We start from the raw sequence: 27,979 nt of genomic DNA on the forward strand, positions 1-27,979 counted from the left end.
TTCCTATTTTTTTCCCACCAGTTTGAGCCAGAACTCAATTAGAAGTTCTTCCTAAATTGGAGGACACCTCTCCAAGCAGGATCGTTAACAAGGACGGGGCTTGGAATCGTGTTATTTCAATGTAATAATCTGAACATTTGTCAGTGAAGCAAAACCTACATTAACACACTCACCCTGGTTCTTGACCGATAAAGGAGATTTAAAACAACATGCTTTAAAAGAACAAACTTTTCCCAGAAAAGGTTCTTCAGTTTTTTTAGAGTACTTTACAGATGGAAAGGTTTAAAATCATAGAAAAATAGGAGTCCTGTAAATTCATCATCACCCTTCATCTTAAATTATTTTCACCATGTAAAACCAAAAAGAAAAAGAGGAAAGGAAAGACTTAGAGAATCAAACATTTGCCAAATCCAAAAAGATGAATTGCTCTTAAAGCCAGAGTTGTCGTGATTCAACACATGCCAGATGACTACTGATTGGCTAGGACTTCAAGATGCACACGAGCAGAAAAAACAAAATACGCCTTTTACTAATCTAACAAGCTGTGAAACTCATATTCCAGGGGCAAGACTTCATCTGATCATCCTTGATCAGGCTGGAAATCTCTGAGAATAAGCCTGGCAGTGGCAGAACAACCCGTCTGCCTCCACGGTGCCCCAGCCCTGACCCTGACCGTCCTCTGTCACAGAGGCACTTTCTCTCCAAGACCCAGCTCTGCAGAGACCATGTGTATATAACAGAGCTGTGTTAAATGGTTAAATAATGGGTGATGTTTTCCCTTTTACAGCAGTATGCACCCATAATCTTTAGGATGGCATCAAAAACCCTTTGAGCTCTTGCACCAATTCCCTGTCGTTGTCTGGTGTCTCCCCACACCACCCCCTCACTCCCTCTTCTCCTCAGTCTCCACCAGTGCTGTTCTTCCCATCTCATGCCCAGCCCTGCCTGTAGCTTCTGCACTCCACTCACCCCAGAGGCTTGCATCTCTGTGGATTTGCTCTTATGTTTCTGCCCTGCCTCCATACCAACACAGCTCATTTTGGCCAGCTCATGATGTCCAGTACCAGGCCATGGGTTCAGCTACATGCATAGGTGCACAATACTTACGTGTCCACGTTTTTCCTGAGGCTTGGGGCCTGGGTTACCTTGGTGTTGCACTGAATTTAAAAAGCTTGCCACATTCTCTGCTGAATGGGCAGAGGGTGCACTTCCTGTAGAACATGGGAAGTCCATCTGCTTTCTGATTCCCCCATGTCATTGTCCATCATGGAAATATCTGACCTCAACTAGTACGTACAGGGTACGAACATGGCACCTTTAACATTCCTGATAAGACTATGACAAAGGGACTGTGACTATCCTCAGTGTGGCTTAGAGAGGCTGAGTGACCCAAAGTCTCATGGCTGTTGACAGGCAGCAGTAGGATATGAATTCAGACTCTGAAGCCAGCACCTGTACCCATCCCTCCATCCTCTCATACCAGGTTTCAGCTGGGCAATCAGACACAGTGCTGGTGTTAATTGATGGATGGGCCAACCTTAGAACAATAAGGGATATGGTAAGGATCACCAGTGGGGTCCTGAGATTCACCCAAGTCTCCTAGAGTCTATCTAAGGTGGGAGGTGGAGGAGGACACAACACAAGACCCATACTCCCATTCTCTCACAACTGCCATCAGCAGGATCTCTTGCAACTCTGTCCCAGACCACAGGGCATAGAACCCTGCATCAGGATTATCCCAAGCTGCTGTGTTTGCTGACACACAGAACAAGTGTAATTGCGAGGTGAAGTTCACCACCTGTGTTTCATTTGCAAGGATAATGTATTATTTTAAAAATAATAAGAGAATTTATTTACTTCTGGTTTTTCTTCCTCTATTTTTCTCAGCAGCAAGTGACACACAAAAATGGAGAAAATTATCCCAAGAAAAATATTTATGAGTAAATAGCTTGCAGAAATGGTGAGGATGCTACTATCTAGCTAATTCTGGTCCCGCCCACCAAAACAAAGAAAGAGAATGTTCCTGGCAGCATGATTGAATTGTGTGTAATTACTGCGAATGTTTTAAACATGATGATAATGAGAAAAGTATTAGCATTAGATTAGAGCAGCTTCAAAACATTTATTTCCCTGAGGATGCGACTAGGACTTCTAATTTCTATTCAAGGAATGGAGGGGAAAGGTTACCCCATATTTTTTTCAGGTAGCTTGACTTAATGTGCTCATTTTCACAATTTCTTTAGTCTGTTACAGGAGATGCAGCCTACATGACAATGTTTTCATGCAGATCATTTCCAGCAAACATCCAGTTCTCCTTTGATTTGTAACTGTGCATCCATGTTCATGGGCTAATTTGTGTAGGCTGTACCCTTAAGATCTTGGTTTTCTTTGACACATGCAAAGACTCCTGAATACCTCACAGCAAATACATGCACATAAAGCTAAAAATAAATTCTTATGGGGCACTTACCATGGAAAGAAAAAAAAAGTCTCTCAATTTTCATATTTGGCTTAAAATTTTGAGTACATAGTTTTGAGGGGAAAAATTCCCTTCCTAGCTGAAAATGGAACATAAATGACCTCCCCAGTCCTGGTATCTTTTATTGTAGGTACATTTTCATGGGCAGTCTATTACCTGCCTAGATTATCTGGAGGATAATACATAATAAGGAAAGGGAAATTCAAACAAAGATAGGAAAGTGCTCAGCTCCAACTCCTTAAAAAGACTAATGATACTTTCCCAAGGCAAATGTGAAGACAGCTTTGTAAAGGCCTCTTTTGGAAACTGTTTCCATTTGAAAAAACAAACAAACAAACAAAAAAAACCAATCCCTGACCATTAGCTACTCTGAGTAGTTGCAAATTATGGCTGTGGATGGAAAAGCTGGCAGATTTCTGCTGATGAATTTCAGTCTAACAGCCAAGATGATCAACTAAATAAACCATTTATCAAACATTAGAGACCTTTATCTGATTTTATTTTGTATTATAGCCAGACATAGTTTAAAAACATAGACAGAGCTGCCAGAATGGATGGCTAAGTACAGCTATAGAGAAGAATAAAAACAGTGCCCGAAATGAACCCAATTTCATTGAGTAGGATAGATGGCCTGTATTTTCTCCAAACTGTTCCCCAAATATTTAAGCAAGAGGCACAGACTCTCATGTGCAACTATTCACCAAGTGGATCAATGCAGCTTCTTAGAGCCTAGAGAAGTTCCTGGCACCAGGTAAACACTGAGTGGATAAGTTTGATTATTGAGTAACTACATAAGGGTAGGACTAAGTTCTCAACTAAAATAGAATTTCCTACATCTGTATAACCATGCTAACATGTGGATGCTGCAGTGTACTCAGCAATAATACAACCGGAAGGAACATAGGTCATTTATCCATCCCTTCATCCATCCATCCATCCATACATCTAGCCATCCATGTGTTCCTCCCTCCCTTCATCCAACCATCCAACTATCCATCCATCTGTCCAACTAATCTTGCTCCTATTCTATGTCTTCTGCCACTATATTGGAAATATGTAGATGGGATGAAGATCCAAGGTCCCTTGCTTCAGGGAGTGGATACTCTGGCGTGATTTCAGAGAAAGTATGTAGTTAAGCTTACAGTGGAAACCACACCAGGTTTCCAAGTGAAACCTGATGTCTACTAATACTGAGCTTCTGATACAGAAGAGTCAACAATGGCCACTGCTATTCTTGCAGCTCAGCAAGAATCTTTCCTCCTGTCAATTCTCAATGAATACTTTTTCAAGCAGCACTCATGTGTGAAGTACTGGAAATCTGTCAGAGAACAGGCAGGCAGAACCCCTTCTCCCCTGAACCTTGGAGCATGGAGAGGAGCAGGTCAGATGTGGGCTCCTGGCGAGGCATCCTGGGGACCGAGGTGGGCGGGAAGAAGAAAGGATGACAACTCACATGGCGATGTGTTAAGGCTCACCTCCCTGCTGCTGTTCCTGTTGGTTCTCCTTGACAAGCGTATGACAAAGTAAAATGTGAAAGTCAAAAAAGGTGACTAGGGAGGCACAAGGGTTTTCCTGCTTCCTCCTGGGACCTCTATGTTATCTCTATCTCTCTCCAAAGCAAACACTTCCCCTGGGGACTTCTGGGGGACATGGACTCACAAAAAGAAATGTACCACATGGGAAATGAACATGAAAAATTGACACGGCAGCAGCTGAGTTTTGGGAGTCAGTAACTAAAGGGTGGTCCAGCAAGCTGAGAGACACATGCAAGCTTTGTTCCCTTGCTCAGGTGGAGGCTGAAGGGCCGAGGAGTTAGGTGCAACCTGTTGGCACAACTTCAGAAGCTACCACTCTCAAAGGAGTATTGACTTGTGTACACTAGGTGTGGCCCAGGCACACATGTGTCCTTTGAGATACTGAGAGAAGACATTGTAGCCAAGTTCAAAATCAACTTGAATCACACCAAAGTGCAAAGGATCCCAAATGAAATACTTTGTTGAAAGTGAATGGTGTAAGGCTCTATGGTGAACAACCCACTGGCCTGGAAGTAGACATTGAAACTAGGGCAGCAGGCCTTCTCAGCAGCACTCCAGAAGTAAGATGACAAGTAATTCCACAATCTCCCTGGAAAGACCTGCTACATTCATGTGGATCCTGGGAGGGGAGCCAAGCGTCAGTGAGATGAAGACATTGCAAAATGCCAGGCACCACCGGAAACGTGACACACAGTTCCTTTAAAGACCAGAAACTGGAGCTTTGCTTGCTCAGCAAGTACAGAGGAGCAGCTGAGCACAGTGCACCTACCCACCCAAATCTGGAACTTTTCTTTCTGCACCAATGTTGCCAGGATCAGCACTGAACTCTGGAAAACCTCACAGAAAAGTGACACTCTTCATTCATTGTCATTGATTTTCCAAGTTTAGTCAAATTGCATTTCTCTGTTTTGGGGATTGTTTATGTATTGTGGTTAGAAATGCTTAATTCAACTCCCATAATGATACACTTATCACAGCTTAACAAAAAGCCCCGATGAAAGCATCGTGAGACGGAAATACATTTGTCCCCCAAATAAACTTAAAAATAAGATAACATTCCACATTATCACTGTGGGTTGTACATAAACTTATAAAATATTTTCTTTCTAACAAAGAGAAGCTGAGATGACAAAACCACATATTTCATTTCCCTCCATGAGACAAAGTTGCAAGAACCTTTGAGGGCTCAGGGTTACAGGGAAGCTGGTGAGTGTACGTGTACATGACGTGTGTGTGTGTGTGTGTGTGTGTGTGTGTGCATCAGAACACTGGTAGCCATCACTTGCCTCCAAAAGAAAAGAAAATCCAGCACTCATAAAAACTGGAAGGGCTGGGAAGAGAATGGAAGATAAAAATGAAGGAAATTGACATGATATTTTTCTATTTTTAAACCTAGAAACAACTACATTTTCCAAGTGACAACCACAATTTCATCTAAGTTTGTTTCTCCCTCTTCTCTTTGCAGTAATTTCCCACTCCTAGCTACTATTTTCTTCTCAAGGTTAGAATCTTAGGGCCATTTCCAACTCCCTCTTGCCTTCTTCGTGTGGCAGTGAACACGAGTAGGGGTGTGAATGTGCTCACACAGTGCAAGACTATGCAGATGCAAACGTGCATGTGATCATGGCCTCTGCCCTCAAAAAGTTCATGATCTATGATCTAGTCCAGTGCTGTCCAAGGGAACTTTCTGCCATGGGATATTATTCTATGTTGGTGCCACCTGCTGCAACAGCCACTAGCCACACATGACCTCTGAGCACCTAAGATGGTCTAGTATACCAGAAACTGATTTTTATAGTTTAATTTCAATTAATAGGAAGTTTAAATAACCACATGAGACAAAGAGGAAGGGGAGCTCCTTTATAGTAGCATGGGGTAAATGCCACAGGAAGCTGCAGGTTCATGTGCTCAGAGATTGAGGGTGAATGAGACTGTGGATGACCCAGCAGGATGGGGTGGCCTCTCAGAGGGGGCTGACCTAACCCACAGTCTTATGAGAAGTTTATCAGGGAAAAGCAAAAAAGAAGGAGATGAAAAGACATTCTGAACCCTGGGTTTATTTCATCGAAACTCTCAGGGGAAGACATATACATACACATACACACACATACACACACACACACACACACACACACACACACACACACACACACACACAGGCATTAAGGAGACACGACGATCATCACAGAACCACAGTGCTGGAGTGGGGTGACAGGTGACAGGTGATCAAGCCTGGGTAGTGGTGCCAGGATCAGGGAAGTGCAGAACAGGGACAGAGATGGGGTATATTAAGAGTAATGAGCTTTGGGATGCTGTGTGTGGGGTGAAACAGGGTTTCCTACTTAAGTACCTGAGGGTGGGCTAAGGATGGACCTTGAGCTCAGCAAAGGATAGGGCCACAGGGGCACATTTAAGGGGGGACATAAATGGACAGAGCACATGGTTGGCATAAACTGTGCAGCTGATGCCTGGCTCCATCCACCCATCACATCTCATGAGGGCGATCACGCATGTGTGCAAATGAGACCCAAAGTTTCCTGAATTTCTGATTTTCAAAAAACCTTAAAATAGGAAATAGAAAATCTGGGAATTTCAATATGGCCACTAATTCTAAAAGCCTTAAAACACTGGGCAAAACCAAAGAATTGGCATGTGAACTTACTGAGATCCAGGGGGACCTGTTTGTGAGGCAGGACTTAGGAGATTCCACAGAGCAGGGAACACAGAGGCCCCTGGAGAACACAGAGATGCTTACAGCAGGGGGTGGGACAAAGTCACCTCCCTTCTCCTCTCCTCCCCTCCCTCTTCTTCTTCAGAACCAAGGACCTCAAGAATGAAAGTAGGGAGCACAGACAGAGGGACCACTCGGGAAGAATGCAAATAGCTGCAGTGACCCGGCCTTTGGGACCATGTTTCAAGGGCCACCTCCCATCCTATTTACCTGTACAGACTTTCCCCACTCAACCACGTGTAAAAATCTCATTTCTTCCTTACAACACAAAGTGCCTTGACTCCCACAACCTTCCTTGTGTGGGAGCCACACTGTATTCTCATGGAAAAGAATACATGTTCCTTTCAACTCACCTCTCGGTCCAGCAGCGCAGGTGACACAACGGTGACAATGTCTCCTTTCTCAGGATCGATGTAGAACATGTTGGGAGACGGCTTGTCAGGCGTCTGCTGACGGATATTATACCGCAGGAGGGCATTGTCTGTGGCTGGGTCGTCTGCGTCAAAGGCTGTCATCCGCATCACAGTGGTCCCTGTGGAGCAGGACCAAAGATCAGGAGATGGTTACCGAGGGGCAGCAATGGTCAGGCCCCCTCCCACAGGCAACACCAATGGAGTGACGTGCCAATCACCTTCCAGATTAAAAAAGAGAAAGCATTTCCCGAGCTCTGCTATGTTTTAGCTTTTCCTCCCGGCTCCATCACATTAAAAGATCTGAAATAAAGAAAAGAAATCTGTGCCGTTCAGTGGAATGACAGCTTAATTTTTCCTTCTGCTGATGTGCTATTTATTTCAGGATCTCATTTCATGGTGGCTGTGGCTCCCTGACAATGGCCTTCATTTTAAAAGCCCTTGTGGAAGTGCATTGTATACATATATGAAAATGTCATAACAAAACCCATTATTCTGTACAATTAATATATGCTGATAAAAATAAACAATAACATTAAAAACAACCCCAAAGCTCCTATGGACTGCCTACTGCATGCCTGGGCTGGGTGCTGGGGAAGTAGAAGCACAAAAGGTACATTCCCTGCTGTCCTGAATCTTGGATGTTTGTAGGAGAGGTAGACATACAGAGGTATGCACACCAAATGCATCGAGAAGGTGAGGTAGGAACATAGCAGCCTCATCCAGGGGTGCAGAGAAGGTTACCAACACAGACATCTACGGGGTGAGGAGATGTGAGGAAGGTAGAGGAGAGGACCCCTCAGAAGGAAAGGCTATTCTAGATATAGAGTATGGGGCAAGAGCTAACTGCACAGCGACTGTGCATGACCACACTCTCAGGCGTGTCAGGTGCAAAGATGAGGATGACATGGCCAGAGTCTCTCACAAACAGGACCTATTTGATATGCCACAGATATCCGTCACAAGGGTGTTAGATGATGGGTGTGGGGGTTCTCGCACATATGTAGTTGACAGCATGGGGAACCAGTATGACAATTTTCAAGGACAACTGGGCAGCAACCAGTACAAATGATACATTTGTCTTCCTGGCATCTATTTCCAAGAAATCGACGTATCAAGGGCTTTGTGCAGGGAAATTCAGGGAGAGACGAATGGTCATGATGAAAACCTGGAATCAACATAGCTTTCCAACAAGGGAATCTATAAAATGATGGTCTCCCCACACCATGGAATACTTTGCAGTAATGTAGAAAGGGTTGTAGACCTAATGTGTCCTAGCATGGACAACTCTCCAGGATGCATTACTAAATAAAAATGTCAGGCTGAAGAATGCTACCCATATGATGACATTGTTTTCGTGGGCCTGCTTGCACACAGAAAATCCCACCTTGTGCATTTATGGGCAGGTACCGTTTGTGTCTATAAATCATGGAAGATCTATGGAGGTGAACTTCACAGTGGTAATGGTGGTTAAGTCTGGGGATGGAGAGGGGCATTGGGACTAGGGACAAACAGGGACTATGTTAGCCTAATATGTGATGTTTTGGTTATTGTCACAAGGTGATTGTATCACTTTTGCAATTAAAATTTATTTTAAAAAGAGGAATTACAAGCCCTGATAGGAGGATGGTCAAGAGCCAAGTCCAATGAATGTGCTGCTTGTCTTGACGACCATGTGGCTGTTTTAGTTGGCTTAGGGTGATCTGCCCAACCACAATTCATTACCAGTGAACTAACTGGTAAGACATCAAAGCTTGAGACCTTAGTTTCCAGCAGGAATCTTCAAGTATAGAAAACATGGTAGCTTAAAGGAAACAAGAGTTCTTCTAGTTCAACCCCACCCTGGATTCCTTTCCCTTCTCTAATATCCTTCTCCAATTATCAAAGCCAGGTTATTGTCCCCAACAAATGGAGTCATATTATCCTCCATCAGGCCTGAATGATCATGCAAACACGTGGAATCTGGCCTCTGTAAAGGTTTGATGATGGAGTTAAGTAGTCTTAGTTCACTTCACCCACACTGCCATCCAGCCACTTGCTTCAGGGTGCAGGTTCTATTCATCTTGCTTCCTTGCCCTTGACACTGTTGTAGAGAAGATGAGGCTTCAGTGCAAGGACAGAATGTTCTTGGCATGTACACCCTCTTCCTGTGCTCCAGCACTGTCTCCCTTTGACTTCCACCATGGACGAAGGACTCCCAAACAGTGGTTTAGACAGACACTCCCAGTTCTAACTCAGCAGGCCCACCTGAGGGTCTCTGTCAGAAATCAGAGGCAGATCTCAGGCCCAAGATCTCACCCAGGGAGGTGCTGAGTGAGCTCTGAATGGCCGGTGGCAGAGAAGGGGGCCTTGACCTCATCAACTCCATACCAAAGTCTCAGGTTAAGTACACTTGACACAGTGCCTCTCACTTAGCCAGCATCTAATGAATGCTTAATTGATTGAATCGTGCCCTATTTAGTCTGCCTTTAATGGAAGTCATAGCTGAACAAGAAAAAGAAAGTATAAAAATGAAGTCATCATGGCTTGTGGCTGACATACGCACTGAAATGATTAGAGGAAGAGAGAAGACTCTCAGGGTGAGGCTGTTTAGTTTTTTTTTTTTAATAGGAAATGCATTGAGAATATCTTCTTTGTTTTTATAGAGTTTATAATATGATAGAACAAAGGTTATCCTGGAATGTTCCCGTGGTTACACAGAAAATGAATTAATGAATTGTTAGGGAATAAGTGAACCTGGTCTTAAGCCGTGCCTGTCTTCACCCAGACATGGATATATATCCAAATTTACTTCTGAGAAAATCTCATGTCTGTGGAGCCTGCACAGAGCTCACACATATGAACAGGTTTGTAGCACTGAAGAAAATGACTTTGGGGCCATGTGATATCTGGGTTCCAATTTTCCTAACTGTGTGATGTAGGACACCTGGGCCTCGATCTTCCCGTGTGCACCATGGAAATGCCCCACTCCTTTTTGGTCATGGTGAAAATTTGATAGAATGATCTATTTAAAGAACTCGGCATGATGCCTTGGAGATTACTGATAGAGAAAGATGCCTTTAGTGGCAGAGCAGACAGGAGAGGAGTTAGAACTGAGCCATCTACAGAGCCTGGATCCAGGCAGAGCAGGAGAGTTGGGGCATGCCTCTGAGTTGCTGCCTTACCCTGTACCTTCCACCTACCATGATCATCATGTGCCAACTTGGGTTTCTACTATAGAGATCACAATTTTGCACCAACACACGTGTGTGTGCGCACACACACATTCTGTACATTGCTTCTCTGTGTCATACTCTGATCTTCCTCTAGATCAAAGTTCTGTCCTGAGTCCCAAGCCATCTGCTGAAATCAGTGCCTGGGTCTTCCGCCATACATTTTTTTTTTTTTAATTTCTGAGTAACTGAATAAACCTTCTAATGGGGACGTCTCCACAAAGTTGGATAAACTTCCTAAAGTAAATTGAGGAACTCCAATTCCATGGGCTCAGTGGAGAGACCTGGGGACAAACACAGCAAATAGTGAAGCGGGTTTCCCCCAGAGGACTTCTCAGTGGTTTTACTGAGCGGAAGCACCATGTCAATCTCCATGTCAGCAGAGTCTGCAGCATTTGGCAGACCTTCATTTAAAGATTAACCTTTCTTGTCAGGCACCAGTGGCTCTTGTCCATAATCCTAGCTACTCAGGAGGCAGAGATCAGGAGGATCAGGGTTCGAGGCCAGCCTCAGGCAAATAGTTTGTGAGACCTTATCTCAAAGATACCCAAAATGAGCTGGTGGAGTGGCTCAAGCCATACAGCAACTGCCTAGCAAGTGTGAGGCCCTGAATTCAAACCCCAGCATCACCCCAAAACAAACAAACAAATAAATAAATAAAGGACACCTTTCTGTGATGGGTCACACAGTCCTGAGTATGAGCTCATGGAAGGGAGGGCTGTGTTTTGTTCACACCTGTGAGCTCAGTGTGCACACACAGCATTGTCCATCAGTGGTACATTTAGTTGAATACCATCTTTACAATGTTGTAGGCTTTTTTTTTCAATCTACACTAGCCAGGCTATCAGATGAGAAGAGTGGACAAGTGGTCAACTTCCCTTGACGGTCTTCACAACCTGAAATACTTCACCACTACCTGTGAGCCCTCTCATGTTCTTTGGTGGCCCCTCCTGGACCTAGAGCCAGTGGTCATCACAAACTGCAAGGTGAAGTCCAGCAGACTGCACCTGGGCAGCTGCCCCTGCCCATGCCCTGGACTGTAAGAACTCACTTGTTCCCACCAGCCCATCAGCTTCCTACCTGGCTTGTCTTATGCCTGTGTGTGTTTCCAGATGGCAGAGAAGGGATAATTATACGATAGACAAACATTGGGTCCTCCACACGATACATTTCTGTCTTATCCCCATTACAATATTCTAAGTGTCAAAATAAACGATAATCACCCTGTCACTCCTAGGGCCAGATGAACCAGCAGTTGCCCTTCTGAAGTGAAATGAAAGAATTACAGGTTGGTAGCTGAAAGTCTCAAGACAAGCAGGCATTTTCTTTTGTCATAGGACATGACTGCCAACTTGATAGGCTGATGAATAGGGGTGATTGTTCTGTCTTGGTCAGAGAGCCCCTTTCTCTTGGCAGTCACTCTCTGATTAAAAAGAAGACTTCCTGGTGTCTTGAGCTTGAAAGCTGGAGTTTGAAGTTTGCTTTCCTGTGACTTGGAGCCTGCCAGCCCTGAGAGGTAGGCTGCAGATCTGCCAATAAGGGGTTCTTTCCAGCCGTCCTGTGGGGTTGGCTCCAAAAGTGAACTCAGTTGACTCCAAAAGTCAACTTACTATGTTCTTGAAATTTCTTTGACTTTATCCAAAAATACTGCCTTTACCTGATCAGCAAATGTTATATTCCATTTAAAAAAAACTTACTCCTGAAAGGGGATCATATACCGAGACACAGACATTGGGGTCTATGTTCACTGGATTTCAACAGCACAGTGAAGGTGTTAGCTTCTAAGTGAGGTACCTTCAAAGTGTTCTTTCCTTTTGGCCATGGGTCAAACGTTTTTGGGAAAAGACACTAAGAATGCCCAGAAGCATTCCAGTCTGCCATCTTCACAACACCAGATAAAAGTGCCCAGAAGAGTTCTGATCTACCAGCTTTCCTTCTGGAACTATGACCTTAAACTGAGCATGCTCAGGACCCTAAGGTGCTTTCCTGTATGAATATGTGTAGGTTCCCTGAATAGAATTCTTGTGTTTCCATTGTTCCAGGAGAGCATCACTTGGGAAATAACTCCGGGGCTCTCCTGCCTGATGCAGGTAGGAGCGCTTTCTGCACTCTTTTATGTCTTGGCTGGGCTTGCGTTGGCTTTACGCTCACCAACATGGGAACCCATTGTGTTAGTTATACGGGCATACTTTCCAGAGAGAAGTACAACACATGTGCAGAGCCAGCGGACATTCCCAAGTGAATTCCTTGATTGTGACAAAATGATCCACCATCAGAGAATTTCAACTGGGGAAAGGAGGTAGCAAGTTCTAATTCCAGCCAAGCGCTGATTTCTGTGACTGACGTATCTAAGGGATGTGCCTCAAAGGTAAGTGGAAGGAGGTGACCATGGATTCCACACAACACAGCTTACTACCTGTGTCTTTATTTCTCCTATCAGAAGAAAAGCCCTTCAACTGCCACCCCTTCTCGGGGGCTCAGTCAGGTGCACCTGATGTAGCTGCAGTTGCTGTTTGGGAGTTTAGCGTCTTGGACTCTATCTAGATGGACTGACTCAGATACTAAATTTCCCTTGACCATCCTTCCAGCTGATGGAGTTTGCGGGCGCCTGGTTCCAAATGCTCAACCAGGGAGTTCTCCATGAAGGGTGACTGACCAGGCCAGCATGCCTGGAACTGAGTGGATTTCAGGACCATCCTGAACAAAGCAGATGAGCCAGTCCCTCTAAATGTGACTTTCAGATGTAGACACATCTCATGGCTGCAGGTGGCAGAGTGCAGATGTGAGAACCGTGGCAAATGTCACTCCGGTGATCTGAGACACAGGTTACAGCCACTCACTCAACTAAGCACCAGCCACATCAGCCTGGGAGAGCTTTCTGAGCAAGCAGGTGGATAGGACCTATTCTCCTGACAGTCCTCAGCAGCAAGAGACATAGGGTGTGGGTTCGGGTGAAAGCACTACAGGGTCAGCCAGCAGTAAGGCTATAGCTATGGCTGTCCTATTTGAAATCCTGGCCCCATCATTTGTCACCTGGGCATCCTTGGGCAGCTCAATCTCAGCTTTTCCACTTACAAACCGGCTCCTCCCTCACAGTTCACTGCAGGTGCTGAAGGAATTAATGCAACGTGCCTCACCCTTTTGTATTTTTCATTAGCTCCCCTGCCAACAGCCTTCACTGGGATTTTCCCACGTGCCATGAAATATGGATTTCACAGACATGCTGTACATCTGTTTGTGGACTATAGCTCTTTGGAGAAGCATGAACGCTTGCAATAGGGTTTTACATTTTTATCCCTCTTCTCTACATGTCCTGAGTTGCCCCCAACTGAGAACGGTTAACTTAACGGATAGAAAGCCAATGCCTGAGCAGTGTGGTAAGTCCTGGAGAAAGGTTAAGTTGTAATATTATTTTTATTGACCACCACAATTTAGAACTTAGTTTGGAGGGGACCCATAGCTCTGCAATGATGACAAGGACATGTTTTCTGGGATGGAACCTGCTAGAGTCCATTTCATATCACTTTGTGACTCACACTCAAGATTACAGAAGCGGGAATGGTTTAAAGTCAAGTAAGAAAACAATCCCTTGCTCCACTTAGAGGAGCCTGGAAACTTCTGTGGAATGCAGGCACGCACAAATCTCCTTCCTCTGCTCTCATCAACATTCCTGAGTACACAGGATTTAATAGGCAACCTGTCAGATGATCAGATGGCAAAAGATAACTGCCTAAGTTGATAGCTATCTAGAGGCAGCCCTCGTTCTTCAGCGCATGCGTCCTGAAAAGCCACCCATGTAATGAGTCGTAAATAATGTCTTATTTTCCCATTGACCTACATTAGAATTTCAGGCCTGCTTTATCTTCATTTGAGGACACATCCAACAGGAAGCTGTTCCTCCTAACTCAGCTTCAAGTTTATTTGCTCATCACAAATGCTCTCCTGGCAGGTGGGGTGGGAAGAAGAGGTTGCTGCTGTGACCTGGGTGGGGAGGCAGTGGAGAAAGCCTGCACCATTCTCAGAGAGTTGGAGGGAGGACTGCAAAGTGGCAGAGAGAAGAGGAACCTCCACCCTGGATGGGAAGAAGGGAAGGAGCTGGGACCTAATGCCAGGCCCAAAAATGTGACTTGTGATTGGTGCTCCTTTCAGGAGCCCTTCCTTCTATCCCTGATTATTCAGGGACTGTCATTCACCAGCACAGACCCATCCCACATTTTTCATTCACTGTGGAACCAGAAAGTTCTGGGTAATGTGAGTTTTGATGAAGATGTCAGTGACCTCTGGCTTTTCCTCTGACAGGAGCTCAGTCCACTGACCCTGAGTGTGACTGTATGCCCACAGCAGGGTCAGGAGCGAGCAGCTCAAATTCCACCAACACCCACTAAGGTAACGAGCACAGTTACCTCAAGACAGGAGGTAGTGGTGGGGACTGTGGCATACATCTTGCCTAAGAGGCAGCTCTCTTTCAGCCTAAAGAACTTACTATATTTCTAACATATAAGTCTGGAGTAGCCAGATTTCTGATTATTTTTAAGAAAAGATGGGAATTTGGAGTTTTATATAAACTGTCAAAATGTTCACATGTTGGATGCTTGTTCAAATTTTAAAAATAAAAGATCAAAGAAAGTAGGCTCTGGCAAAAACTGGTCTCAGGCCCATCAGTTTTCACCTTTGATCTTGAGCGTCACGAGAGCTCATTGCACTCTTTCCCCCAAAGGTATGAGCTGAAGGGTCGACATAGGTTATGTTAACAAACGCACTTCTGCCCTTCTCCCTTCTGATCCATCATGAATGAGGGCTGAAGCCAATGCTGCCTTCTCTCCAAGTCCCGGAATAGGGTGCTGCAGGCCTGTCCCCCATGCTCCCCAGGGGGCACCGCCCTCTGCAGGGCACCTTCCAGGAGTGCTGTTGTTTTTCACCATCCTGCACCACCAGACTGAGCATCACTAGGACAGGGGCAGCCTCATTCCCTCCCATGGTCTTGAGGCCCACCAGGGGAGGCGCTAGAGACGTGGCAATATAAGCACACAGGCACTCGTCTGATCCCGTGGTACCCCCAGGTGTGTCATGTTGTTCAGTCCGTTGTACACACAAGTAAACAGAATGAGAAGGGGTTGTTGATCAGCCCCAGGCCAAGTGCCTAGTCACTCTGGAGCCAGGACTTGAACCTGCTAAAGGGATCAATGCCAGACTTTAGGTAGCTTCCCAGCAGCCATTCCTCCTTTGTGTTAGGAACGTGACCCTGATTTTGGCTAGAGATTGTGAACAGGCCAAGATACTAGATGTCCTCTGGTGTCTGACAGCTAGTGTGACCTCAGAGTAAGGTTTAAACAATCAGATAGAACTGGAAGTGTTACATGAGAGTCTACTGGATAGATTCCCTAAAGGAACCTCAACCAAGAGGTGTGTGTCTTTGTAATCCCCTTGCTCCTTACTTCCTGCTGCCTGAAATGCAGATGTAAGGGTATAGCTTCTGCAGCCATATTGGACCAGGAGGCCCTCCTTCACATGGAAGGCTTGTGATAGGTAGGTCGAGCAGAGGGACAGAAAGTGTCTAAATTCTTAGATTTCTCATAGCCATGGAGTTCCAAAAAAAACCCAGACTATCTTCTTCCAGCCTTCTATAAATGACCAATAACTGAATGAGGGAAAAGTAAAGTCCCATTTTGTTTCAGCCATTGTCATTTTGGGCTTTCTGTGTACTATAGCCTTGACTAATTTTATATGATAAAGGAATGAAAGAAAGCCTGAAGAAATACATTTCATCATATTCTTTTTTTCAGTGGGACTGGGATTTGAACTCAGAGCCATGTCCCCAGCTCTTTGTGATTTAAGTTGTTTTTTCAGATAGGGTCTTATACTTTTGCCCAGACTGGCCTTACACTGTGATCCTCATATCTCTATCTCTTCAGTAACTGGGATTATAGGCATGTGTCACCACACCCAGCCCACATCATATACATTTTTTGTTGGTGGGACTAGTGTTTGAACTCAGGGCTTCAAGCTTTCAAAGCGGGCGCTCTTCCACTTGAGCCACACCTCCAGTCCATTTTGCTCTGGTTATTTTGGAAATGGATCTCATGAACTCCTTTGGCTGGACTTGAACTGTGATCCTCCCAATCTCAGTCTCTCAAGTAGTTAGGATTACAGGAGTGAGCCACTGACACTCAGTTTATATTCTTAATATTAGCCAAGAAAGTAAATTTTGTCCTTTATTCCAGAGCAGGATAACACTTATTTAGACACAATTGGAAACCTCTGATCAATTCTTCAAGTGTGTCCAAATTGGTTTCCACTCATCTATGTCCAGCTCTAGAGAAGGGGATATGATAAGATTGTATTGTTGGGTCTGGGGACCTAAAGGACAGAAGAGTAAGTAGCCCATCCCCCATGGAGAGCAATATCATTCCTGCACCCTGAGAAAGAGTTATAAACCCGAATTCCTGCACCCTGAGGAGGAGATTCAGGGTCTCATAAATCTGCCATGGGGCTGATAAACAAAATGCTCTCAAGGTTGTCCCCACACCACTCCCCATAAGGGGCAAACAGACCAGCTCATCTAAGAAAGCCCACATGCAGATACATGGCCAGTAGAAAAAGCCCACCTAACCGATACCCTAACCCAGAGTTAAAGCGTCCATAAAAAGCCCCAGCCTTCACCTGAGCAGGGAGCCACTGGTTTCCGGGCTCTGCTGCAGTGCTTTGGCTGTAGCCTTTCCTTTCTCTCTAATAAATCCTACTTTGTGTACTGGCTTTGTCTCACAAGCCAATCAGCTGCCTCACGAGCCAGTTCTCTGGCCTGTGAAGGTAAGGACCCTCGACCCTGGCCTGTAACATTTCACACTGGCACATTACAGTACCATTCATGGTTCCAACAAATCACACTGTCTCAGAGCCATGCTCTTGTGCTGCCCCTTCCACTCAGGTCCTGTGCACTTGGCCATCACTTCCTTTGGCCACTGGGACATAGGCAAACCTGACTCAAACAGAAGATGAAAAGTGTTGTGCACAGAGTTTGTCTCCCTGGAACCTAGACTCCATTTGAAAGAGCTGGGCTATCCTGATGGACAGAAAGGCCAGGCATAAAGAGCCTGGGGATTCCTGATAACACCTGATCACCATCAGACATGCGGGTGGAGACTGTCTCTGGCTTGCAGCCCCAGCAGAGCCTCCAGTGAGAGCAGCCATGTGAACCACCTCAGACAGGCACCACAGAAGAACCAACCAGCTGAGCCCATCCCAACTGTGAATCATGAAATAAACCATGGAGTTTCAGTGAGATTTGTGGTACAGCAGCAGATAACTAATAAGGGTGTGTGTGAGTAATTGAATCGTCACATATAAGCTAGAAAATATTACATAGCTCAAAATAGAATTTGTTTTAAATGGTGGATTTTTCCATTTAAAAATCACTAAGTAACTTGGGGGACTTACGGGGTGGATAGAATAGAAAAGGAACAGATAAAAAAAAGTTGATGAGAACAAAATGCAACTACTTTCCAAGTGCTGGTCTTACAAACATTGGGCTTGGGAGCCACTAACGATGTTACCACTAAAACATTGCACCATGCTGGCCACTGCGTGCTTCAGTGGCCTCAGAGAGTTCTACTCTCATTTTCTTTCTGGAACAACACAGAATTGAACTGGCAAAAGTCTACACTCCTGACGCAGGATTGAGTCAAGTGAGCACCTTCAAAAAGCGAGCACAGCTCTGCTTTTGAGAGCAAGTTCACCTTCCCATTTGAGTCAGTTGCGAACTTCGTTTAATCGCAGCTCTAAGTGTCTCCGAGCGGCTGTGATTACCATCCGCTTGATTTGAAATGCAATAGACTTTTTCTCAAATTTGCCCTCCCTCCCTGGAGCTAGTTGGTTTTTTAAGTACAATTTGGCACTCAAATATGTAATAAGTTATGACAACTTGAGCAATGACTGTCTCCCATCTGGTTTGCAAAGGCTGTTTATTTTTCTGCTGATAAGGAGCTGGTGGAGACAGAAATACCTTCTGATCACTTCAGTCCCTCAGCTGCTCTGGCTCCAGCCCTCGCCCTACTTTTCTGGTGAGCTATTGTTTAATTCAGCTGCAGTGGGCCAGGTTTTAGGAAAAATTAACTGTTTTTCTTGAGATATTAAGTTACAGATGGCCCAAACTGGCGTCCTTCTCTTCCTGATTCACTTTATTGAACGTGCTTCATTCAATCTGGAATTTTAAGGGAATATTTTTCTCAAGACTATTAAAACATTCCACTTAGTCTTTTTTGGTCCATTTTTCCTTTTTGAGCAGCACTTTCTGAAGGGTACAGAGAGTCTATGCTGAATTCACTGATCTTGCCTAAAATGCTTCATAAAAACAATTTTTTTTATCTTGCAACTCCCAGTTTTCTTTTTCTTTCTTTCTTTCTTTCTTTTTTTTTTTTTAATACTGTGCTGGGTGGGATACACTGTAGCATTTACAAAGCTTCTTACAATGTATCAGATATATCATACTTGCTCAAAAAGACAATTGAAAGTGGAAATACAACCCCTAACATTCCAAATGAAGAAGAAATTTTTACAACACATTAACCTCAGTCTCAAATATGAAAACCCAATTCCCTTAAAATCACACAGACAACAAAAGACTCTGCATGTGTGTTTTGGCTTGTTAAACCAATGTAAGAGATTTTTCAAAGGCCAGTCCAGTCCTTCTTGGAGTAGTGGTTTTCAACGAGAGGTATTCTACTCCAGGGGACATTTGATAGTGTCAGCAGACATTTTTTGGTTGTCACAACTGGGTTGGACATGTGATATAGGCATCTGGAGGGCAGAGGTCAGGGACACTGCTAAACATTCACAAGTGTGAAAACCTCCAAAGGCAGCAGGACAATGCTCTGTGCACATTGGAAGTCTGGTAAAACGTTTGCTGAATGCATGCGTGAATAAGTAATGAGCGAGAGGATGAAAAAGGCTGAATAGTTTTATAGTCATCTCTCTTCTATTACATCTCAGATACTGATGAAGGGGGAGGAGGAAACAGGTGAATGAATAGTATTAAACTCCTGGAATCCTTGTGAACGACATGTTTTAAGGGCAAAGGTGAAGGAAGAAAGCAGTATTACTGTATTGCGCTTTTATGCTAGGCTGGGCTGCCAGTCCAAACCTGAGGTTCAGAGTTTAGCACCTAACATGAACTCACTCAAGTCCAGACCACTACAGGGGCTCCCTTCCAAGGATATATCCTTCAAGCTGGTGGCCTAGGGTTCAGATCTTTGCCTTCTGTCCCATGCCATCTGGAACACATGGTTTCTCGGTTGTTGGGGCTGGGGGTGGGGACAGAGCTGCCAAGTCACTCGCTGACTCAGCAATGCTCCTGTCATATGCGGCACTGCTATCTGTGTCTACAGGCCAGCTGTGTCCAAAGCCCCCAGCAGGTGGTCTTCGTGGGTGTGTGACCTATGCCAGAGCGCACTCTCAGAAGGGCCCTGTGTGAGGTTTCACGCCCTGCTGTTGCCCTCATAACGTCTTCTATCACCATTGGACACAAGGCCCTGTTTTTCCATTTCACACCAGCTCCTGCAAATTGCACAGCCCAGTTCTGGTCAAGAGCCAGGCCCTGGATCTGCTGGAGGCTTGAGGCTGGGAAACAGAGGGGCACCCAGACCTTCAGTGAGTGGAGGGCCTCAGTCAGCCAGCACCAGGGCAAACTCTCTGCTTTTCTTCATTGTGACCCTATGCCAACCTGCCTGAAGGGCTGTGGGTCTTAAGTACAAAGCTCGTGACATGCCCTGCACCCCAACAGTGACAGCTCCATATCAAGACCCCTGGGGAGCTCCTCCCACCCCAGCCCTGGGGTGCAGCTCTGGGAAGCTGCTCTGTGTCACATGTTACTCCCTTCTGGTGCCCAGATTTTGTGCTTGCCTTAGACACCAGAGAGCTCCCATTGTCCTGGTCTTGACCTTGACCGGCTGCATTCTAAGCTACCTCTTCGTCGTCCTCCTTCTGTTTAATTAGATATTTCTGCCTCCTTTGTCCTGACTCATCAGAATGAGGTGGAGGTGGTGTGGCCTAGCTGCTCGCCAGAATCCCCATCGCATATTGTTCAGTACTCCTGGTGTCTGAAACTCACCCCCAAAGATTCTTATGCTACTGGTCTGTCCTGGGGTCTGGAGAATGGAGTCCTGGGAACAGATAGAGCAGACAGATGTGGACTCATTGCCTGTTGATTGACTGTGTGATCTGGGCAGCATCTACAATCTCATACAGCCTCAGTGTTCTCATCTATAAAATGGACTCTTGCCTACAACTGTGTAGACTTGGCTTGTGAAATACAGCAGGGGGTATGAGGTGGTCTTTGTAGTACTTCCATGGAGAGGAAGATGAATGTGGGGACCTACCGTGTACTGGAAACCGTTCTTATAATGGCCTTGCCAGGATAATTATACTATCTCCATTTTAAAAGAAAATCCAGCAGTTTAGAGAAGTCAAATAACCAGCTGAAAATCTCTGATGGCAAGTGGCTGAACAGGTATAAATCTGCAGAAGTGTGGAAGGACCACCCTTCATGAGGGTGTACACTGTTACACCAAGTGTGTGGGGCACTGAGGTCTTTAATCCTCCCAGAACCCCCAGGGGGCAAGTACCATTAGCCCAATTTTACAGAGAGGGAAACTGAGGCTGAGAGAGGAAGTTACCTGTCCATGGACCCAGTGATCACTGGAAGGTGGCTGAGCCGATGCCAGCCGCAGCAGTGTGGTACTGGGGTCCTGTCTTCCCCTGTCCCCCGGCCTCCAGCATATCTCATGCCTATTAGGCATCTCAAATTGCATTTTGCTGGTGGAATAATTAATTTTCAAGAATTCTCTCTGGAGATTGTCCATAGACCACCTTTGCTCTGACCCACCAGAGATAGTCCTGGGCATCTGGGAGTCCTAAGGACACACAGAGCCTGTGTCCCTGAGATGTAGTTCAGGACAGGTGATGGGTGACAACAAAACCACACCTGTTAGGTAAATGACCTCCCTGAACTCACAGGCATGATCAATGAGGGGTTCAGGCTGGTTTTCACGTGGGGCTGGGGGCTGGTGGTTGCTGTGGTAACAAGACACAATCAAGCCAGGATGCTGTTTCAGCATGTCTGAGACTCGGGTTCAATGGGAGGGAAGTGTGGCAAATTTCTAGCAGAGCTGTGATGCTGCTGATTTTGCAGACATGTGTTCTTCAACTGGATAAGTAAATACCTAGTGAGTTACATGGTAATGCTGCAAGCTGTTGTTTTATGGCTTGGAAGTCAGCTGCCTATGATTGATGCTGGCAATGAAAGTATTTATAAAATAACACTGAATTAGAAGGAGTCGCTTTATGAGTCTAGGGAAATGGATCTTTTACGAGGAATAAAACTTGATGAAGTAGCTCTATCAGGGTCACACAAATCAGAAATTAAACATGCTGGGATGGAGAGCTAAGAGTAAGCCCTCTGCACAGCCTGGGCTTGCAGCCTGGGGAAGGGTGACACAGCTTCTCTTTGGCCATTTGTGTCATATGGAAGTGAAGAGTCATCACAGATCCTTTCTCTCCATCATGAATGTCACTTTAAAAAGCTGCATTCCTCCTCTCAAGCCATGGGGACATCACTCAGAGAAGATCTTAGCCATAAAGCTTCTCAATGGACATTTGATTCACCTTTGTATCACCACCGAACGGTAGGTGAGTCTGAATGAATGAATGAAGAGGAGCTCTGATCGCTCCACTCATGTCTGTGCGTATTTTCTCATTTCATTTATTGTTTTAAATGGTCTTTCCCACATTTGCACTTTTAACTCCTAATACAGTTTTTCCAGATCAGCACATTCTTCTCTTAGAAGCAATCTATCAGAGAAGACAAAGACATCTGCTCCCCATTCATAGACGCCACCAAGCACACAACACAAGCTGGAGGGACCATGTCGGTTTTGAAATTCTGAGCTCTGCACCTAAGTGTGGCACCCTGACTCCACTACCTGGGCTAGGATGTAGTGGATGTTGCTGCTGGTTCCTGCTGCAGGGATCCAGAACCACTGTGGATCCCACCCTCCCTCCCAATCTTCTGCTAAGTCCAGAGACCTGTCAATCAATTCCCCTTCTGTTTTGAAAGTTGGTTTGGTTCCCATTGCTTGCAACCACAGAACCATCTAGTACCAACGCCCAGCAGCTTCCATGCAGACAGGCGATCTGATGTGCAGGAGGCCCGAGATCTTGGTGGAGACTGAGATTCCTGGGCTTTGGTTACATCTCTGTCAGTTCTGCATGACCTTGGGCACCCTTGAGCCTGAGGCTGATACGTGAGATAGTAATGGTACTCACCTGTCATTGTGTGGATTCAATGGATTAATGCCTGTGATATTCAGCCAATGACTCTGTATTCTCTGAGAATGTCTTTGTTATTTGAGATGGGAGGGGCATAGGGCGAGAGGCTCTATGTTTGGTAAAGATGTAGTGGAGATGGCTTGGATGAACGCAGGGTGAGTGTGGAATGGTTCTATTTTACACAGGCAATCTATGGTTGTGTAAATGGAGGTACACATTTAAGTGATAGTCATTTTAACTCAATATTAAGCTTCTACAATATTCCAAGAGCTATCTTATGCACTGGGTGACTCAAGAGAGAATTAATATACAACCCTTTCTTGCAGGTTGTTGAGAGTTTGGTTAACAGGTAGGCATTTAGACATTGCTCAGGTGAGTCTGTGGTGTAGTATGGTTCCAAGACCCAAGTGCTGGTTTCAAATTCTAGCCTTTTAATTCACTAGCTGGGGAATGGGACACAGTGCTCAGCCCCTTGGAGCTGGTGCTCACTTAATAGTTTAAAGGCAATAATAATGGTGTAGCTTGAAAAATAATGACCCCAGAAATGTGCACATCCTAATCCCCAGAATCTGTGAAAATGTTCCATGTCACCTTACATGGTAAAAGAGGCTTTGCTGATGTGATTAAGGACCCCGAGATGGAAAAGACGACCATGGATTATCTGGGTGGCTCAATGTCATCAGAAAGTCCTGGTAAGAGCGAAGCAGCAGGGTCAGAGTCAGAGAAGGTGATGTGACAGTGGAACTAGAAGAAGTCAAAGAGAGAGGTTTAAAGAGGCTGGGACATTGGATTTGAGGATAGATAAAAGGACAAAGCAGACAAACAATGCAGGCAGCCCCCAGAAGCTGCAAACAGCAAGGGAACAGACTGCCTTCTTGGAACCTCCAGAGAGGAATCAGCCTTACTCATACCTTGACTTTGGCCCAATGATGTTGACTTTGAATTTCTGATCCCCAGAAGTATAAGATAAGCATGCATTTTAGAGCACTTATTGTGTGATAACTTGTCGCAGTGATAGGAAACTTGCACAAGTGGTGCCCATTTTGTCGGCCGTCTGACAAGTCAAACCCAATGTCATGAATGTGAAGCTTGGGGCCTGGGTGTGAACCTGAGCCTGAGGGCTGCATGACCATTGCCTCCTGTAGGAGGATGAGGGTCTCACGCTCTTAAAGAGGGAGCAGTTTGAGCAATGCAGCATCCTGGGGCAGAGCAGGGATGTCAGCCCTCACAGGAGGGATCTAGTATGACAGGAAGACTCTAGAAAGGACAGAAAAGGTTAAGGGAGAGGACCAAGATCAAACCACAAACTCTCGTAAAAGGATGGTTGGGGGAGCCAGTTTCTGATCCCGAAAGGGGATACCATAAGCAGAAGCACAGAGGTGGGAAGCTGACATACAGGCAAGGTGCCAGTTGAGGGTGTGCATACAGGGGTGTGTGTGTGGGGTGGAGTGGGGGGATGTATTCACTACAGCTAAAGACCCAGGAGAACCTTGGGCATCTGAAATCAGACATCTTGCCCTATAAGAGTTGCTTGTAACAAAAAAAGGGTCACCTATAGACTGTGGGCAGGTAAAAGAGATTTATGAAACTAGCAGGAATCAAACATGACACTCTAAGTGTCTCTTGGAAGTCTCCTGCTTGTACTATTTAAGGACTTGAAGAAACTACAATGGCTTTTGCATAATCCATGAATCTCAGACACTTCAAATGGAAGATGTGCCAGGCAAGGTGGCTCCCAGCCACTTGGGAGGTGGAGATCAGGAGGATCACAATTAAAGGCCAGCCTGAGCAAAAAAGTTCATGAGACCCCATCTCAATGAATGGCTGGTGTGGTGATGTGTGCCTATCATCCCAGTTATGGCGGGAAGCACAAATAGGACGATTGTGATCCAGGCTAGCCCAGACTGAGGCATAAAGCCAGACCCTATCTCAAAAATAACCAAAGAAAAAGAGGGCTGGGAGTGTGACTCAAGTGATAGAGTAACTTCCTAGCAAGTGCAAGGCACCAGTATCACAAAAAAAAAAAGGTGCTTTTATTAGTTAATCATGCCCCCACTCCCAGAAAGACATCATTTCACCTGTGTCACAAACATTTCACTTGGTCCAACTCTACTCACTATGGCAGTCTGCTTTGTGGTGGGCTGTGGGTTCGCAGAAGAGAAAGGCTGTCCCTGAATTTCTCCTTGGCCATATTCTACTGGGAGAGAGAGCTGCTGAAATACAAGACTGCATTGTGGTGTGAATCATGTGTGCACTAGATTAAAAAACCCAGGTTCAAGGTCACGCTGCTGGAAGCCTTGTGTGCCCAATGTGCTTCCTGGCACCTTCTGAGTGTATTTAGTGATTCCCAGCAGAGATCCAGGGTGTGTCTAGTCTTGAGTTGTTTTCCCCTGCATTATCCACTTTGAAATGCCTGCTTACTCCCTGACTATTCAAATATTACTTAGCTCTGAAGCCTTTAAAACATTTTCTTCCACGTAATAACTTGCCCATTTACTGAGGTAGCAAGGTCAGAAAAATAGCCCCAATGGCTACCTCTAAACCCACCCTCCTGCTAGGAGAGGGGCATAGTAAAGACTTTCAAGATCTAGAAATGTTGAGGCTGAATTTGCAAATAAAATTGAAAAGACACTGAATTGAAAAGCCCTGGTGCCCTTGAATTTCTGTTGCGTTTCATTTCTTAAATGCATACCTGGCCAGACGTGGTCTGGCACAGCTAAACAGTGATGCTGTCCAGAAGATCCACCTGAGCAGAAGAGAGACGCAGCTAAGCAAGCCGTAGAGTCCTGTGCACCTGTCCACACACCCTGCAGAACTCTCCTTACCAAACAACAGGTACAAATGGGTGGGGGAGCCCTGTCCCTATGGGCAGGGGAAGGAAAGAACCAGACAGCAATTAAAGGAGAGAAAAGAAGCTTATACCAGGTGACTATTTACAGGCATTTAAATTTCATCCAGAACAAAAGAAAGGGAAAGAGAGACAGTAAGAAGAAGAGACAGAAAAGGAAAGAGGCAGAGGCATTTCCTGTAGTTGACTGAACCAGCAAGGATCTACAGAAGAATTGCCATCCTGTGCACAGTGCAACCAGGTCCCTGATCCCTCAGGGCGTACGTTTTGTGATGCTAACAGTGGCTCACTCTTCACTGACTGAATCCATGTCTTGGGGCTGCTGTAACAAAGTGCCACAAACTGGGGGACTGAGAACCACCACCATTTATTTTCTCCTGTTTCTGAAGGCTACAGGTCCAAAATCAAGGTGTGAGCTGAGCCAGACTCCCTCGTTAGGTTCTAGAGGAACTCTGCTCCTTACCTTTCCAGCCTCCTGTGACTGTTGCAATCTTGGGTTTGTGGCTGCATGTCTTTCTCTGCTGTCTTCATGTTGCTGCCTCTTCTGCATGTCTGTGCCACCTTTGCCTCTTTCTTACAAGGACACTTGAGCCAGCATCCAGGGCACACCCGGAGAATCCAAACTACTCTTTTGAGGCCATTAATGGAATCACTTCTGTGAGGACTCTTTTTCCAATGTACGCATTTTCCCGGGCCCTGTTTCCGGACTCCATCTCTTCTGCTGACACACTCTTCCCACCACCGTGACTTCCCAGGATGATGGGGCTCTGGGATGACCACTCATTTGTGCCCTCGGCCTCCTGAAACCCTGATATTGCCTTTGTTGATTGGGGAGTGGAGGTGCCAGGCTGGAGGCACACAGCTGGGTATGGTGGGATCAGGGCTGCAACTGTGCAACTAAAGTCTCAGAGTCTGTGAAGGGGCTTTGCTTTCTGCAGCCCAGGGTGCGGGGACACGGCGATTGGCAGCAGGAGTAGGGTGTGGTGCCCAGAGAACAGGTCATAAATTCTTTTCTTGGGGTCAGTTAATGGCACATGTTTTTTAGGCTCAAATTACAAAGACACATGAGGTTCTGATCCTAAATCTCAGGCCTCCTGCTCCTGCAGAAGCTATGTTATCTTTTCAGAAGTACGTGAAGTGGCTCGGGAAGACAAATGGGTGACATCTTCTCTCGCTTAAGCTCTATCAGGGCCTGCTAGATTTAGAGCAAAAGAAATATCTCTGTCACCGAGGACACAGGCTTTGTATTTCTATAAAAACATGAGCGAGGCAAGCTTTTCCCTTATTGCTTTCCAATCTTTAAAGAAAGAAAAATGTGTACCGTGTATCTTTTTTCTCTTTGAACCACAAAATGTTTGAGCAGAAAGAGGCTTTAGGGTTCATGGAGAGCAGGGGCTTTGAGCAGAATGCTTTCTCTGAATGTCAACCATCCCAGAAAGGTTTCTTCCTTGCACTGAGAAGAAAATGTCATGAAACAGGTTTAGAACCCGCACCTGGCCTTTGATTCTGTTCTACTTGGATTGGGGCTGGAGTTCCAGCTATCCTGGTACCTGTGGTTCTCCAGGGAGAGATAAATCAGAGGCTGCTAGGAAGAGACAGGTGATCTAGAAGATAGGACTTGCTGTATACGTGTAGCAACTGGACTTGCCTTGTCTGGAAGCCTCTGGTCTTCTTTTAAGACTTAAAAGGAAGGAAGGATACAAAGAAAGGAGCTAGCAATAACTTGAAGGTTTCCTAAAATGGCATCGTGCTACCTTCCAGTTTTCCAGCGATTTCTTGCTTCCACTGAGACGGCCCAACCCCATGTGGCTCCCTGTTAGACCAGTGGAAGGTCTGGGGAGAAACACGGAAGCCAGAGAGTTGTCCAAAGATGGAGTCCTGCTTCATGAGACCTGAGCTCCCAGGCTGAACATGTGCAGGAAAAAGACACAGTGGCACAGCAGCAGAGGAGACTCTGCCTCTGGGGACACATCGCAGTGTCTGTGATTCTAGTAGGTTCACAGAATCAGAGCAGAGAGATCACATCCACAGTGCCCACAGGACACGGAAATGGGACAGGGGAAACTTTGATAGGTGGCTCCTTAGCTGATATACCTGTGGCTATGCTGGCAGCCAGCAGGAGCAGTGGAGAGAGAGGAGCACAGAGGCACCAAGGACACAGACAGACACCTACCAGCTCATGAAGGGGGTCCAGGTTAGGTGATCCAAAGAACTCCCTGAGCCACACAGCCACTGAGTCTTTAAGCCCTCATGAAAATGCCCACTCTCTTCTCTCACCTTGATGCTACTAACTTGTTTTCTCTAACAGGCTCCAAACTCTTAGCAACCATCTTTACTTTTACTCCTATGACCTATCACCATTAGAATATTATCAATTCCTTTGTTGATTGATGACTGTCCCCTCACTTTGTTCAGTGCACGGGGACTTCATCTGCTTTCTCTCGCC

At 45.6% G+C, this 27,979-nt stretch overlaps 1 protein-coding gene across 6 annotated transcripts in view; it reads right to left on the reverse strand.

Moving 5' to 3' along the window:
- Nucleotides 1–27,979, reverse strand: part of Cdh13 (cadherin 13) — a 1,135,782-nt gene that overhangs the window by 227,987 nt on the left and 879,816 nt on the right. For all 6 annotated transcript variants that reach the window (XM_074055575.1, XM_074055576.1, XM_074055574.1 and 3 more), the window contains one exon: nt 7,099–7,277. In XM_074055575.1, coding sequence (XP_073911676.1) covers nt 7,099–7,277 — 179 coding nt within the window. The remainder of the gene's footprint in view (nt 1–7,098; nt 7,278–27,979) is intronic.

This window comes from Castor canadensis, chromosome 15 (genome assembly GCF_047511655.1).
Source record: "Castor canadensis chromosome 15, mCasCan1.hap1v2, whole genome shotgun sequence".
Classification (NCBI taxonomy): domain Eukaryota; kingdom Metazoa; phylum Chordata; class Mammalia; order Rodentia; family Castoridae; genus Castor; species Castor canadensis.